Below are 17,756 nucleotides of genomic sequence, written 5' to 3'. Positions count from 1 at the left end.
GATAAAAGATTGTGGGCTTTTGTAGTAAGCCAAGAAAAGAGGAAGAAAGAATAAAGCAGCACCCAACAGCACCAGATGTTTAGAGGTGGGCTTTAGTAAAAGATTTCTTCTACCCATAATTGATACTAAAATGGAATATTTCCTGTTTACTGACATCCTATATATTTTTTACTGAAAAAAATTATGACCCACCCTTGTAATTCCTCTGAATGCATTTGTCGTTCTCTCGACTCGCATGTTTTGTAATTATAGAAAATAAATGCAGCTATAAAGTAAATATTGCCCGCTTTGCACAGAGAATTCTCCATAGCTTTGATTGGAGAATGGTCTTAGCACAGTTTATTACACTACATTCTCACTACCAACCACACATAACTCATTACTGAACTAGTGGGCAACATTTTCTTTCTCTGCTTAGTGATGTGTGAGAAGATGGCTGAGTACCAGACTTCCTTTTCGATGGACTTCTCAAGCTTCCACACTACACACACACACACACACACATAAATTTCCAGACACCTATTTTATGACATTCTAGTACACCATAATGCTATTAATAAATGATAGCAGGTATGAGCGACTGTTATGTAGAACGATTATTTGCTATTCTTTATGTATTCAGTTTTTTTGGAGTTGATGAAGCCATCTTTACTGGCTCAGGGGACCTGCTAGTTGTCATAATCCTGTCTCACAATTGTAGGGAAAAAACAACCCCAGTGAGCTTTCCAGTGTGAGCAGAAATTCTTAAAAGAATCTGGTCAGAAACAAAACAAAATATTCCAGTGACTCACTGTATTCATGACAGTGAAATGTTGAATGATTACATCACAATTTAACATTTAAAAAGGTAATTTTCTTCAGCTGCTTTTTTGACTTGCTCTTTTTGCGACAATAGGTGTCAAGCTTAACAGTCACTCGTTTCTTAAAGTATAAAAAAGATGATTTATTTATGTTAATCTTGATACATTATCCCTTTCTCCATGGCGTATTTTTAAAACAATTTGACAAACCCCAACTTTTGAAACAAAAATTTTAGGGAAAAATAATGTATAGTTAAACATGAAAGCAAATGTGCATTTCTTTTTAAAATTTTAAAAATCGATACATAATAGATACACATATTTTCAGGGTACATGTAATTGAATACATTCATATAATTCGTGAAGATCAAATCAGTGTAATTGGGCTATCCATCACCTTAAATATTTTTTTCTTTATGCTAGAGACATTTGAATTATTTTCTCCCATTTGGAAATATCTGATAGATTATTATAACCTATAGTTACTCCACTGATCTATCAAACGCTGGATCTTATTTCTTCTATCACACTGCAGTTTGTGCCCATTAATCTACCTCTCTTCATCACAAATATGCACTTAATTAAATTTTTTGTTTTTACTTTGGAAGCCCAAAATATCATTTAAACAGTTTGTTATTCTCCTAAAATGCCATAAATTTTAAGACGGAGTCTTGCTCTGTCGCCCAAGCTGGAGTGCAGTGGTGCCATCTTGACTCACTGCAAACTCTACCTCCCAGGTTCACGCCATTCTCCTGCCTCAGCCTCCCGATTAGCTGGGACTACAGGCGCCTGCCACCACGCCCGGCTAATTTTTTGTATTTTTCATAGAGATAGGGTTTCACCTTGTTATCCAGGATGGTCTCAATCTCCTGACCTCGTGATCCGCCTGCCTCGGCCTCCCAAAGTGCTGGGATTACAGGCGTAAGCCACTGCGCCTGGCCAATGCCATAAATTTTAAATAATAACATTTTATATATTTACTAAAAAGTTAATCCTTTAATTCCTGCAGGTTTGGTTCTCTTTCAACACACTTCTTTTTCTGACACATATATTTTAAAACTTGGATTTTCTATTTGTAGAATTGCTGCTTATCGTTTTGCTTTTTATTCTTACAGAGATATGACAGAAGTAGTTCACATCAAAGATCGAAAAGAAGTCATTCATGAAATGAAATTTTCTCCAGATGGTTCTTACCTTGCAGTGGGATCCAATGATGGCCCAGTAGATGTCTATGCTGTTGCCCAGAGGTATAAGAAAATTGGAGAATGCAGCAAGTCCCTTAGTTTCATCACGCACATTGACTGGTCCTTGGATAGTAAATACTTGCAAACTAATGACGGTGCAGGAGAACGATTGTTCTACAGAATGCCATGTAAGTCATGTGGAGGCCTTGGATGTTTCTGGAAAGCAAAATTTTGAACCAGGTGAAGGAAATACAGGACAAGTGTCATGGCTCTTTTAGAATTTGTACAGCAGGTTTTCTGGTTTTTGCCGGAAAGCACCCCCACCTCAGGGCAAGGAATGTTTTCTGTCGCAAGATCCTAAATAACAGACATTCAAAGGAAAGGTATGAGTTGGAACATGTTAAACTAAAAATTACTGCACAACAAGGGAGATCGTGAATGAAATTTAAAGACAAGGCATAGACTAGGCATAAATTCTTGCCATTGTTATAATGGACAAAAGATATATATCTAGAATATATAAAGAATGCCTAAGGATAAGAGCAAGGAAAAAAAAAAACACTAGAAAAATGGGCAAATCTCACATGACCAATAAAAGACTAGGAATCAGGGAAATGATCATTAAAACAACAGTAAAGTACCATTTTACACTATTTAGACTGGCAAAAGTCTGATGGCCAGAAGAGGGGAAATGGAAACCACATATACTGCTGGTGAGAACATGCACCAAGGCATGTGCGCACAAGGATGTTTGTGACACAATGCCTAAATGTTTATCAGCATGAGGAGAGTTGGGTTAAATGTGGTGTAGTCATATAATGGAATACTTTAAAGAACTTGAATAAATTAAACTAGAGCTACTTGCATCAGTAGGGATAGATCTCAAAAATATGCTGAGCTGACAAAAGAAAGTTGTGGAATGATATATACAGTGTATGGTCATTTATATAAACTTTTAGCACATGAAAAAATTCTGTATTATTTATGACCATATACACATGTAGTAAATGTTTTAACAATGCATGGGAATGATACCTCATTCAGGATGTTGGTTACCGCTGAGAAGCAGAGATGATCTTGGAAAGAATAACACAATGAGGCCAGGCATGGTGGCTCATGCCTGTAATCCTAGCACTTTTGGAGACTGAGGCAGGTGGATCACTTGAGGTCAGGAGTTCGAAATCAACTTGGCCAACATGGTGAAGTCCCATCTCTGCTAAAAATACAAAAAAAATTAGCCAGGCGTGGTGGCGGGCACCTGTATTTCCAGCTACTTGGGAGGCTAAGGCGGCAGAACTGCTTGAACCCAGGAGGTGGAGGTTGCAGCGAGCTGAGATCGCACCACTGCACTCCAGCCTGGGTGACAGAGCGAGACTCCATCTCAAAATAAATAAATAATAAATAAATTTAGAAAAAAAGCCCAATGGATTTTAACTCTGAAACATTTTCTTTAAAATTCTGTGATAAAGACATAATGTTAGGATTTGTTGAAACTGTGTGGTGCAACACTTGTACACTATAGTAGTCTGTATAATTTTCTGTATGCTCGAAGTATTTCATAGTTTTTTAAAGTAGAGAAAATCTGAAACAATTGTAGAACCAACTTTCAAGTATTTGGATGTTCATGACCTGTTTAGTTCATTATCCAAGTCTTTTGCTTTATTTGTTATTTCTTCTTTATTCCTGCTCTTTGCCCATTTCATTGTTCATTAATGTGTACCTAAAAAGTTGACTAAATGGTGATAATGCAAAATAGTCATAATGCTTCTGTCAGTGCCTTGCACACACAATTCTGCAGCAGGGTTAGAAATGAATGAAAATGAACTGGAGGTATCATCCGTGGGTTTCAGCTTGTTGGGCAATAATACTCCCATCGTAACACAGATATCCAGGGATAGTCGGCTACATTATCATTAGGAAAACTGGTTCCTGCCAGAATAGAAAAGAGTAGTCTATTGAAATTTTAGAAAAAATGGCCCTGGGAGTATTAGAAACTCTGAGATCAGCTTAGAACTCCAACACAACATTTCAAGATTTAAGTCTTCAAAGATTTGAGGATCATAGTCCTTATTTACTTTGATTGTTTTAGTCCCAGATCTTTGTTCTTCATAATTGGAATCTCTTACTGGTTATTTGGTGAAATGTGCCCATTGGGATTTTTTAAATGCTATTTTTGTGACCCCACCATAACTTTTATAAGAGATTCATCTGACTTACATAATACTCATTTATTAACATTTAGTTTGTATAATGCTAAAATAAATGTCATAAATAAGACTCTGCCTTATCAAATTCTTCAGTGTACCATTGCTGAAATATGTATTTCTTTGTTTTCTTTGCTTGACGTTACTTCATATATTTTTTCTATGTGAAAAAATATTAAACACATGTTTATCATTTGCAATAATAAAATACCATCCTGTTCAGGGGTGGCATCATAATTTACTTCATCACTGTCTTATTATTGGGTATTTGAGCTTATTTCTAGTTTCTTTGTTGGTCCAGCTGTTGGAATTCCAAATGCCCTTGTACTGGTGGAATTTTCTCTCCTGAGTTACTTCCTAGGACTGTATTCTCCAAGGCAAGAACACTAGGTGAAAGACTGTGTTCCAACTACAGACGTTTTTATTTTGTTGTCTCTTTAATGAAGTTTTACGTAATGCTGTTACAGTCTAGAATTTTAAGGTGCCAATTTGATAATGCACCAGTATTATATAAGGGCATTTATTCTCACCAGTTCTTTATTTTGAAAATACTTATTCTGAGAGAGAAGTTAGGTAATATGCTTAAATGTCTTGATTTTGAATTTTAAAATCGTGTGTGGTTAAACACTTTCCCAAATGTATGTTTGTTTCCTTCTTTGCTCTCTGGGGAACATCCCTGACCTGCTGTGGTGGGAACTGGGTAGTGGGCCATCCCCATTTGGGAATATACACAGCACAACGGTCGGGATTATTTTCCCCCGTGAATTACATTTTATTTCATCATAATCTTGTAGATTTTCAGTGCCTAGTACTTATAAATTTAAATAATATTCACTAATTTTTTTTCATTAATCTACTGAGCCTGAATTTTAAAGACATCACTTCTGAGCATCCTTAAATTATGAAAAATAGAAGTTGAGGATGAACTTAGCCAAAGTTTTTAAAACCTGGCAAAGCGTTGGTGACTAAACATGATGATACATGATAAAAGTCATTTCATTAATAATACAAAGCATAATACCATCTGTATCAAGGTAATTAAGTAATTGTTAGTAGCTTGAGACATTACATTTAGTATGATAATTTTCTTCTTAAGTTTTTTGATACATTCATATGTTTATTGGGTACATGTGAAATTCTGTGACATTCATAGAATGTGTAGTGATCAAGTCAGGATATTTAGGGATGCATCACCTGAATATTTCATCATTTTCTTTTTATGTCTGAGTTTTGAGTGTGGGCTTTCTTTAAGCCATGCAAAAAAAGAAAAAATCGCAAATGGGATAAAGAGATTAAAATATGTAGTTTTCTGTATTTACAAAAGTTTTCTTAAAGTTTCAGATCTTTATAAAAATTAACTTAGAATAAACTTTTTATTTAAATGTAATGTTAATATTGATTATTTTCAGCTGGGAAGCCTTTAACAAGTAAAGAAGAAATTAAAGGGATTCCTTGGGCCTCCTGGACATGCGTGAAAGGCCCTGAAGTGAGTGGAATTTGGCCCAAATACACTGAGGTTACTGACATCAACTCAGTGGATGCAAATTACAACAGCTCAGTGCTGGTGTCTGGAGATGATTTTGGACTGGTTAAATTGTTTAAATTTCCTTGTCTCAAGAGAGGTAAGGCCAAAAGAGATGTTTCATTGCATAAAGATTTACTCTAAACTGTATACAGTACAATTAAGGCTGATCTTCCTGCTGTCTATTCCAATGCACTGTTTATTTTATCTTGTATATTCTTATTTACTTTTCAACAATTTTAAATAGAATGTGTTGATGTCTTCTACTGTTGACATCTTAAGATATGTGGTTTTGCAAATTTAAGAAAGAATTTGCTAATAGAGTTATTACCATATTGTGATTTGTAAGCCTTGTTTCACATTTCAAACAAGTCATATTTATGTAAATATTCATAGTTTATATATAGTCCGTTAAAATGTTGTAACTAAAATTCTTTTATGATTCAGAGCTATTGTGCTTATACATGGAAAAGCAAAGGAAATCCTTTCAGACATAATTAAAATCTGATCATGGTTGTGGTGATAATAGTTTATGGACCTCTCGTCATAGCAGTAATTTTGCAAACTAGATTTACATAACTGGTGAAATTTTTGAGAGAAGTTTGATTCAAAGCAACCCTCTTTGCCCTCATGTTTTGTTGTTTTGTTTTGTTAAAATTGTTTGACTTCAGTTATGTGGCACACTCAAGCGTTGTAGAAGGTGATGAATTAACCATGTAATGACCTCTTCTTCCTTTGCAAGTTTAGGCAAAGCCCATATTCAGGCTCTTCTGAGACTCCTCAACTGTGCCTGAAAATCCGATCTTAGAAAAGTAATCAACAGGGACATGCTACTGCCTGAAAACTCTTTCACTTGAACAATTTTTAGACTAAGCAAGGAAAGGGATTGAAAAATGCAATCAGAAAGTCATTTTCAGCTAACTGGCAGTTTTGAAGCAGTGACAGTTATGGTACAAATGGAACATAAAATGCATAACAAGACACCATCACTGAAACATCACAAAATGACCATCCGTTTAAAATGTGCAAGGCACAGAATTATCTCAACATGCCCAATTCATACTCTTCTTTTTCCCCACAAGAGCCCTTTGAGTAATAGGGCATATCTTGTTAGATTGAGTAGTATACTTGCAGGGGGTAAGTTAGGCCTCCAAGAAAGTACCTGGGAATTCAGAATTGAGAAGAAACAACATTGGGGTCAGTGGCAACACTACTGGTCTCTAGTGTCAGAACTTGGGAATAAACATAACTCGATGATAATTGATATCCTATACATCCCAAGTCTTTTAAGGTGTGCTTGGGTCTGGAAAATAGCAATGGAAATGTGGATCTGTTAGAAAAGAAAGCGTGTGTTAGTCTGTTCTTACATTGCTGTAAAGAAGTACCTGAGACTTGGTAATTTATAAAGAATAGAGGTTTAATTGGCTCACGGTTTTGTAGGCTACACAGGAAGTATGATGCTAGCATTTGCTTGGCGTCTGGGCGAGGGGTGCTCAGGAAACTTACAATCATGGCAGAAGGTGAGGGGGAGAAGGCACGTCACAAAGCCAGAGCAGGAGCAAGACAGAGCTAGAGCAGGGTTCCTACACTTTTGAGCAAGCAGATCTCATGAAAATTTGTTCACTTTTAGGACAGCACCAAGAGGATGATGCTAACCTATTCATGAGAAATTCACCCCCATAATCCAGTTACCTTCTACCAGGCCCCCCCCCCCCACAATTCTGGAGATTACAATTCAACATGAGGTTTGAGCAGGGACACATGTCCAAACTATATTACAGAGGGTGAGTAGTGCTGTCAAAATGAGTCACCATTACATAAAAAACAGCTCTTTGGATAATGGCACACAGAGGGCATCTGCATGAATGAGGAGAGATGGACAGCCAGATGACAGTATGGTGAGAAGTAGCAAAACCCACCTCAGCAACCCACAGACATATCCATGTCCTCATAGCAAATGGACTTGTGTTCTACTTTTCATGACACATGGCTTATAAATCTTGTAATTTGCCTCTGAGACATTCAGGCTTTTGTGTCCTTTTTGTACCAAAACTACTGGTGGGGAAGTGAATAAAAGAGTGGGAATTGTTGATGGGAATACTAGCAGTTGGTGGAATGTGTCTGTCTGTAATTTAGGTGACAAGGTACAAGTATTCCCTGTACATTTTGAACCTGTAAACAGCCAGATATGGGCAGGTGCTGATGACCATGAGCAGTTGTGGGAAATGAGCAAACATTATTGTTTTCCATTGTGATTTTTAAAAACTCACAACCAAGTTAATTTGACATGTTTACAATTATATGTGTATAACAATCAGTTGCGCAGTAATTAGACGTAAGTGTTCTGCAGTTAATGAAAATGACTGCTACTGTACTATGTTTACGTAGCCAAACCAATTTGTTTTTCTCATTTTGACAGTTTTCACATCTTAAAATAATTAGGATCAATACTGACAGCTTTCCCTGATACCACTTAGACTATATCCTGTTTGACCATCGCCACACAGACACTGAAACGAGGTAAAATCCAAGGCCTTGCTCAGTGACAATTTTCCATGTCCTAATAGCCTTGGTACTCACCCCTACTCCAATGGGAGACTCAGAGGCTCTCCATGTTCCACCTGGTGCACCCGTTCCATTCCTCCTTTGCATTACACCTCAGCAACCCACAAAAGTATCCATGTCCTGATAGCAAATGGACTTGTGTTGTACATTTTATGACACATGGCCTATGGACAGCTTGAACAGCCACCTCCCATGATGAGTGTCCTGAATGTTAAGACTTGAGTTGCAGAAATCTTGGATCTTAGATCTTGGAGGGGCTGGTGCTGGCCTTCCATATGTCATGGATAAGCTTGATGCAGTGCAGGAGCAGGAAGGCCAGTGTGGCTAGAACTTAGTGCATGAGGGGAAGAGTTGCGTACCGTGACATTGGAGAGGGTGACAGGGCTGTGTCGTAAAGGGCCCCCTGGCCACTACTAGAAATCAGAGTCGTCTTCTAAGTGCAATGAAAAACTATGGATGGTTTTACATGGAGTGATGTGACCAATCCAAGCTTTTAAGACTGTTGATATTTTGTGGAATGGTTAGGAAAAGGGAGGTTTCAAGTAGAGAAGTTATTGCAGGAGTCCAGGTAAGAGATGATGTGGCTTGGACAAAGATATTAGGAAGAGATACAGAAAGGTTGGTCGGGCTTAGGAAACAGTTTCAAGGCAGAGCTGAGGGTCTTACAGATGGACTGGATATGAGAATAGAGGAAAAGCAAGTAATCAAGGATGACTTCTAAGTTTGGGACTTGAGCAGTGGGTTGAATAGTGGCAGCATTTACAGAGCTGGGAAAATGAGAAGAAAGATGTTTGTCTCTGGGAGTGCACATAAGGGGAAGAGGAATGTCTCGGTCTGTTTTCCTTGTTGTAAGTTAGGGGCCCGTACTGGGCATCCAGGTGGACGTGGCACAGAGCTGTCAGTGCTCCAGGGAGATGTCAGGGCTGGAGATGTGCACTTGGCAGTCACGTTGACAGCACTTTAAAGCCATGGGGGAGGAGGTTGATAGAGAAGACATGAGGGCTGAGGCCTGAGCCCTCCTGTGGTGCAGAGGACAAAGGGAGGTCTGGTGGAGTCATTCAGTGTCCCAAGGAAAGCCTTTTGAGAGACAGGTGTGGCCTTCATTTATTCAAGAAGTGTTTGTTAAATGCTGTCCTAGGGGATGGAGATAGGCCAGTGATGAAAACAAGCACAAATCCCTGCCCTCATGGAGCTTTTGTTCTACTGGTCCACAGTTAATATACAAGAAAATATAAACATCTGATTGTGAGAAGTGCTGTGAAGAAAAATAAACAGTGGGAGCAGAGAATGCTGGAATTGGGCAGTGCAGTGTTCTAAATGAGTTGGTCAAAGAGGGGCTTGCTGTTGTGGTTTCATTTGACTTAGAACCTGAAGGAGAATGAAGGATCCAGCTGTTCAGATATCTAGGGAGAGAGCACTTCAGACAGAGGAAACAGCAAAGGCCTAGAAGCAGAGAAAATGCCTAGCATGTTTAGGGAATAGCAAAGAGACCAATGTACCTAGAGCAGAGTGAGTGAGCGGGGAGAGAGGGCAGAAAGAAAAGATGAGAGAGATAAGGCCTAAGTATTAATGACATTAATGCTTTTGCAGGTTCTAGTTCCAGCTTACAAAGGCTATATTAATTATCTATTGTTGCATAACAAATTATTCTCCAAATTTAAAAGTGTAAATGCACAAACATTTATTATATCATGGTTTCTGGGAGTCAGGGAGTCCCAAGAAGCTTAGCTGGGTGATTCTAGTTCAGGGTCTCTCATGAGGTTGCAGTCATGTGAAGGCTAGACTGAGGCCAGAGGATTCACTTCTTCCAAGATGGCTCACTCATGTGGCTCTTGGCAGGAGGCCTCAGTTCCTGCTGTGTGAGCCTCTCCATAGATTGCTCCAGTGTGCTTATGACGTGGCATATAGAGATCCAAGAAAGACAGCAAGGAAGAATCTGCAGTACCTTTTATAACCTCCTCTTAGATGTCAGCTTCACTTTTGCCATATTCTGTTCATTTTGTATCAGAGAATTTGTGGACATATTTTTAAACCTCTGCAAAGAGATAGGCTAATTGATCTGTGAGGAAGGTATAAAGGTCAAGGAAGCAAAGAAGAGGCCAACACTTTAAGATCTAAAGAGAGTTGGGAAGAGCATACCCTGCTCCCCAATTACTCAATCATGAGCCAACATTTCCAACTGACCTTAGTTGGAGCCAGTTTGACTTTATTACGAAACTGATTGAGGTAACTCTTTGAAGTAGGCAAGTTTTCTTTTGAGACCCAATGCTTCCTTTCCCTTCTGCAGCAGAATTCCCCTAATTTTTCTCAGAGCCCCTGATATAATGAGGCTTATCTGGTCAGAGCATGCTCTCAAAAAATGTATGAGCATGACATGTAGCAGTAATTTTCACCTTCTTACAAATCATTGCCTCTCCAGTGGACATTTGAAATTTAAACATGTGATAGTTGAACAGATGGCCTCCCCCAACCCTAATAAAAGGGATTTCATTTAGAGAAACTGTGAGAAATAGAAATGTTTTTGAAGAGAGGTTGGGGTATTTGACCTCCTGAAATCTACCATGGACTTTGGGGTTCTAGGCCTCCATGTAAGATGGACCCTGCTTATTACTCGAGTGCCTTGATGCCGCTGTGTACTGAGCATATGCTGATATGCTGAAGGCTTTACTACTGTAGTTCAACCACAAATATCACTTCAAGCAGCTTTTTCTATTGCACTCACTACCTGGGGTTAGTGTTCACTGAGTAAAGCAACCAGTTTAAGGAGGAAAAAATGATTCTCCAAACTCTATGTCTACGTGACTCCAAACAATAATTTTATTTCCATAGAATTATTTTCTGTTTCCCTGTTAAACAGGATTGCCTGTCTTATCTTTCATTTAATTAAGAATGTGTAAGATGTTCATTCTCTGTCATTTATTTTCAGAATCAGTGAAGCAGTAGGCATTATTTGGAACAGGTTCAGATGTGTCTTTAGCCACAGGGCTTAAATTTTACGACCTATTTTTAGCTTACTGCATATTGGAATAATTGAGATATATTTTGAAGCATTTGGTTATTTGTTACAATATGTAAGACGGAACATCATTTTCAGATATATTTAAAGATTTTACTCTTCAACATGAACAGAAGGGGGGTTGTTTTAAACTAATGAACTCTTCTTTTTTCATAACTAATCCTCTCAAAAAATATTCTTTCAGGAGCCAAATTTAGAAAGTATGTGGGCCATTCTGCACATGTCACGAATGTCCGCTGGTCCCATGACTTTCAGTGGGTGTTGAGCACAGGAGGGGCTGATCACTCAGTTTTCCAGTGGAGGTTTATTCCAGAAGGTGTCAGCAACGGCATGCTGGAAACTACACCCCAAGGTAAACCCAGCAATAATTTCTTAACATCATTTTATTTTTCAATAGGCATTTCAAAGAATGGTCTAACATGTATTCTATAGGTAAAGGATTTAAGCAATTTTGGAAAATTGGTTCCTGTAATCTTAAAATTTTAAGATAAGAAGAAACTTTAAAGATTAACATGGGTCAGTTGGATAATTTTCTTCAAAGGAAGTTACTATACCAAATGCAAGTTGAGCAGGATGTCAGCAACGTGACATCTGCAATGTCAGAATAGGAAGCTCCTGACGCTCCCTCCACTCATGGACACCAAATACACATTGGTTCGCAGGTCCATTCTCTCTGAGAGAAAGTCATACAAGTTGAGAAACTCCTACCCACCAGACAACTGAGAAAACATCCACATTGGGTAGGTAGGAAAAGCTGAGGCACACTCTGGCAGGAACCCTACCCTGGGCACTGCTTCCTGAAATCGGGACAGGAATCCCCACCACCCAACCTCTCCCTGTGGAGAGAAGGGTTTGGACCTCACACATAGTGCCCTAACTCTAGGTTACCCGTGGACTGGCTCTTAATTCACCAACTCTGGGAGTAGAGGGAGTTAGACATTTGGGAGTCTCTAGACCATGGGAAAGAAGCCTCGGTTTGATACAAGTGCTCAAGCCTTCCAGGGACTTCATCCCCTGGAGCAGTTCTGAGAAGGGGCTTAAAAAATGCAGCCCAGTTTCTACCTAGAAGGGGTTTATGACACATCTCCAGAGGCTACTTGGCAGCCTGGCTTCTAACCAGTATGCAACAGGGATTTAGAGGGGCAGACACACGTTAACCCAGCTGGCAGCCTAAGAAACAGACCTCTGAGCCTCCTCCCATGACTCATCCCAGCAGTAACTCCAGATCTAATAATATACTCTGGAAGGAGTTTGTCCACACGTTGAGCTCCCCAACTTTTATAGCTTCCACTCAAGGAAATGCATCCTAAACCTCCCACTTCGGGGAGCAGAGGGGGCAAAGTATATGAATGTCTGTCTAGACCATAGAGAAAGGTGGCAGTTTTATATGGACTTGTAGGCACTTCCAGCGGCTTCTTCTCTTAGGAGTGGTGACGAGAAGGTGCTCTAAGAATGCGGCTCCTCATTTCTCCCCAGATGGGGTTTATGCCATGTGTTGAATGCCCAACTTTTACAGCTACCTCCCAGAGGACTCCATCCTAAACCTCTTTGCTCTGGGAGCAGAAGGGACTAGGAATATTCTAGTCTTCCTATATCACAGAACAGAGATGTGGTCTTAAATGGGTTTACAAACACTTACAGGAGTGACACCCCTTGGAGCAGTGCAGAAAAAGGTTGGGAATGTGCAACTCCCATTTTTTTTCTCCAAAAGGGGCTTACAGCATACACTTCCAATGCTACTTGATGGCCTGCCATCAAATGATTTCCATCAAGGAGCTAACAGGGCAAACATATAATAGCCTTCCAGCAGCCAGAGCTCAGCACTTCATGAGCCTTTGCTCTGGCTCACCCCAGTGATACATCTAAGCCTACCCATACTTACTGGAAAAAGTTTGGTCATACACCAAGTGCCACACCTTCTATAGCTCCCACCTGTCTCCTTAATGAACTAGCTCTGGAAATTCATGGGGCTTCGCATTCCTGAGTGGACTTAAACCACAGAAAATGAAGAGGTAGAAGTACAATGGGCCCACTTCAGGAGTTATCTCCCCAGGATCAGAGGGTACAGCCTAAATGTGAGTACAGGCATTTGTCACAGATTCTCTACCTGGCTTAGTGCAGAAAAAGTGAGCGGTAAATGACTGTGCTCAGCTTCACTGTGAAGATAGAAGGAATTGAAACACATAGTCCACCCTCCAACCCTTCTAGCTACATCAAAAGTGTCTTGATGTCTTCCCCCCTTTACAGTCTTGCGGTACCAACAGGACATGGCACATCTTAAGCTCTAGGGGCCACCAAAACAGACAATAGTCTGGACAAACACAGATTTGAGAGGCACCTTAAAACCATTGGCCAGTCAGATTGGTGAGATCCTTCTCCTATACAAGGCCAGTCTGACGAGATAGGGAGAGGTTTTTTTTTTTTTTTTTTTTTTTTTTTTTAATCTAATGCACAGAAACCAACACACAGTGTCAGTGACAATGAAGAAATGAAATTCCAGATAAACGAGCAAGACATCTCCAGAAAGCAACCCCAGTTAAGTAGAGATATGTGATTTACCCAACAGGGAATTCAAAATAATAGTCATAAAGGCCCTCACTGAGGTCAAGAGAGCAATATTAGAACAAATTGAGAACTTTAGAGATAGAAGGTGTTTTTTAAAACTACTCAATGAATTTTGGTACTTTTGAAATACTTTCTCTGAGGATTGGCTGAGCACGTTGACTCATGACTGTAATCCCAGCACTTTGGGAGGCTAAGGCGGGTGGATCACTTGAGGTTAGGAGTTTGAACACCAGCCTGGCCAACATGGTGAAACACCCTGTCTCTACTAAAAATACAAAAATTAGCCAGGCATGGTGGAGCGCATCTATAATCCCAGCTACAGGGGAGGCTGAGGCAGGAGAACTGCTTGAACCGGGAGGTGAAGGTTGCAGTGAGCCACGATTGTGCCACCGCACTCCAGCCTGGGTGACATAACATGACTCCATCTCTAAAAAAAAAAAAAAAAAAAAAAAAAACTTTCTCTGAAGAGTACTGCCACTGAACTGAAAAATTCAATAGAGAGGTTCAACAGCAGACTAGATTAAGCAGAAGAAAGGAACAGTGAACTTGGAAAGACAGATTACTGGGAACCATCCAATCTGAGAAACAAAAAGAAAAAGAGTAAAGATAGCTTAGAGACTTAGGGTGGTCCAGCAACTTACGTGTTACCAACATGCCAAAAAGAGAAGAGAGAGAAATGGGCAGAAAACATGTTCAAGGAAATAACGGCAGAAAAATTCCCAAGCCTAGGAAAGAAAATAAGCCAAATCTAGGAAGCGCAAAGGACACGAGTAAGATGAATCCAAAAAGATATACCCCAAGAAACATCTTAAATGATCAAAAGTTAAAGGCAGAGCATTATAAGTAGTAAGGGAAAAGAGAATCATCACACATAAGGAAACCTCTATAAAACCATCAGCAGATTTCCCAAATGCAAGTTGAAGGTCTAAGGTTTACGTGAAGAATTAACCCTTGGGGGATAACAGGAGAGGATACATTTCAGCTTCCTTAGGACAATTGTAACAGGCAGTGGGTCTGCTCAGTCAGGCTGCAGGGGAACAGGGTAACCTTTGAAATGTAAGTGGCCTTCAGAATGGGGCTCAAGCAGTGGTTCACGGTTGGGGCCTATGTGTTCCAATTCAGTGGACATGTATGTAGTCTTTTCATTTATCTCTGATGTCAGCAGGGATGAGCAGGTGATAAAATGAAAAATTATTTGAATAAATGTCGACAAGAGTTCTGTGGTGGTTTGGGCCATGACAATTACCAACACTTGGGTGGGCATGGTTAAAAGGCTAAAGAGGATCTGTATTGAAGTAAATGGTTGGGTTTATTTTTGCCCTAGCCTTTCCCTTTTTAAAACCTGCCCATTTTACAAAACAAAGCTTAAAACCCAGGTATCTGCTATCTAATAGAAATGTGTAAATGACCAACCTAGGCAATGTGGTGAAACCCTGTCCCTACAAATAAAATTTAAAAATTAACTGGGCATGGTGGTACGCATCTCTGTAGTCCCAGCTGCCAGGAGGCTGAGGTGGGAGGATTGCTTGAGCCCCGGAGGAGGAGGTTGTAGTGAGCTGAGATTGTGCCAGTGCATTCCAGCCTAGGAGACAGACCCTGTCTCAAAAAAAGTATAAATGAGTTTAGTCTGCCTGGTGGGTGGTGTGGGGAAGGAAGTTGGCCTAGTCTGTTAATGTTCCTGAAAGGAGTGAAGGGTGGGCTGAACTAAATCAAAAGGTGAAAGAAAGATGTTTTAACAATTTATATTAAATGAAAACTATGGTATAGTTTTTATTTACTTTGCTAGGATAAAAGGAAAAATATTTTAGATAATTTCAGTTGCTCAGAGTCTCAGAATTTTTGCTTGTTTCTTATGGGTTGTATCTCTGCAGAAGGTGGAGCTGATTCCTACAGTGAAGAATCTGATTCAGATTTATCTGATGTGCCCGAACTGGACTCTGATATTGAGCAAGAAGCTCAAATCAATTATGATCGCCAGGTCGGTAAGCAGGGAGCAATGAAAATTTGTAACCCCAGAAGGGGATCTCATTGGATTTGGACATAGCACTAAAAATGACTGGCACTTAGACAAAGAGAATTAAGGCAAAAACAAGAAAAATAGTCTACTTTGTGCCTTTAAGTGCAGGTTAAAACCGAAGTGTTTACCCAATCATACCATTAAAATTTATTTCAGCAGAAAGTAATTGCAAAGTTTCAAAACTGAACCCCTGGTATTTGGGCTTTTTGCCTCCCTAGCACCTAAAACTTTAAAATATATTTTGAAGAAAAATGTGCAAGTAAGCCACAGGTCTTTTTTCACTTTCTTAGCAGATTATGAAAGCATGTGTTTGCTTTACAAGGATGGACCCTTGAGGCATGGTGGTTTGCATGTGAGCTTGTTAGCCCGGTTTTTCTATTAACTTACTGCAACCATTATCCATTTAACCAAAGTAATTATCTACTTAAAGTAAAAGCTCAAATAAAATGTGTATTAATCTTTCCAGTCAGAAATTACCTCTAGTAGGAAAGCTGATCAGCTGACTTCAATTTTTTTGGAAGTTGACATATCATTTTAGCACTAAACAGTGTTAAAGCAATCCCTCAGCGGAATCTGAACACATACCACCTTGTTACAGCAATAACCATGGGGGTTCTCTTTTTCTTTCTTGTCACTTAACAAAGATATGTGAAGCAGATTCTGTACATGAATGTGGAATGAATAAGACTTCAAATTTCAGATACATGAACTGTAAGTGTCGCCAATAGAGATTTAAGATATAGGCCTATGGCAGCTACCATGTATTGAAAGAAGTAAAGTAACTTGCCCATGTCCACTTTGCTTGTCGTATTAGGATAACAATCATACCTAGGCTTCTCTCCAAAGTGCACATTCTATGCACTACTTGGTTTGCCTCTATATAAGCATTAAATTGGAATATTTTTCAGCCCATAATCATCAGTCATTGATTCAGAGTTTGAAAAATTGTGTTCGTACCAAGACAGTCTAATGGTTTGGGTCAGCCCCATGACGAAATCATCTTGACTGTGCATTGACACATTGTATTATGCAATATGACTACTAAAAAGGACTTGAAAAGAGATGATTGTCTGTGGCCATACAACCCTGAACGTAGTCAATCTTGCCTGAAAGGAAATTATTAATGTGGAAATATTATGCAAACACTAAACAATATTATACTCTGGTATCAGGAGACAATAAAATTTAAACACAATACAGAATTTAGGAAAAGAAATCTTTAATTGGGAAGTGTTTGTTTAATAAAATGGTGCTAGTAGAAGAATGAAAAGGGACCAGGCACAGTGGCTCATTCCTGTAATACCGATGCTTTGGGAGGACAAAGTGGGAGCATCACTTGAGACCAGGAGCTTGAGACCAGCCTAGTTAACATGGTCTCTGTATCTACAAAAAAAAAAAAAAAAAATGCTGGGCCTGTAGTCCCAGCTACTCAGGAAGCTGAGGTGGGAGGATTGCCTGAGCCCAGGAGATTGAGGGCTACAAGCCACTGTACTCCAGTCTGGGCAACAGAGCAAGACCCTGTCTCTAAGAAAAATAAATAAAAGAATGAAAAGGTAGACTTAAAATTCATGCCTACGACTTAAACAGTTTGAATATCCTTAATGTGAAAATCTGAATTCTCCAAAATCCAAAACTTCGTAAGTACTGGTTTGATGCTCAAAGGAAATGTGCATTGGAGCATTCTGTGTTTTGGTTTTGGATTTGGAATGCTCAACCAGTAAGTATAATGCAAATATTCCAAGATCTGAAAAAAATCTGAAATCCAAAACATTTCTGATCCCAAACATTTCAAATAAGGAATACTCAACCTGTATATTCTCCCTGACATGTCACTTTCCAATGCTTTCACCGATATTTGATTTACACTCACAATATTCCTGAGT

The 17,756-nt window shown here is 39.3% G+C and overlaps 1 protein-coding gene and 1 non-coding gene across 2 annotated transcripts in view; both read left to right on the top strand.

Annotated features, from left to right (window-relative positions):
* Positions 1-17,756, top strand: part of EML6 (EMAP like 6) — a 262,879-nt gene that overhangs the window by 134,840 nt on the left and 110,283 nt on the right. Inside the window, exons 10-13 of the mRNA XM_055107940.2 lie at positions 1,916-2,172; positions 5,598-5,810; positions 11,476-11,643; positions 15,728-15,834. Of these exons, the coding sequence (XP_054963915.1) occupies positions 1,916-2,172; positions 5,598-5,810; positions 11,476-11,643; positions 15,728-15,834 (745 nt within the window). The remainder of the gene's footprint in view (positions 1-1,915; positions 2,173-5,597; positions 5,811-11,475; positions 11,644-15,727; positions 15,835-17,756) is intronic.
* Positions 2,243-2,306, top strand: LOC112438960 (U7 small nuclear RNA). Its single transcript, XR_003027272.1, has one exon. It is a non-coding gene; the product is annotated as a U7 small nuclear RNA (small nuclear RNA).

The sequence above is a fragment of the Pan paniscus genome, chromosome 12 (genome assembly GCF_029289425.2).
Source record: "Pan paniscus chromosome 12, NHGRI_mPanPan1-v2.0_pri, whole genome shotgun sequence".
Lineage (NCBI taxonomy): Eukaryota > Metazoa > Chordata > Mammalia > Primates > Hominidae > Pan > Pan paniscus.
This window is presented reverse-complemented; position numbering and strand designations above follow the sequence as displayed.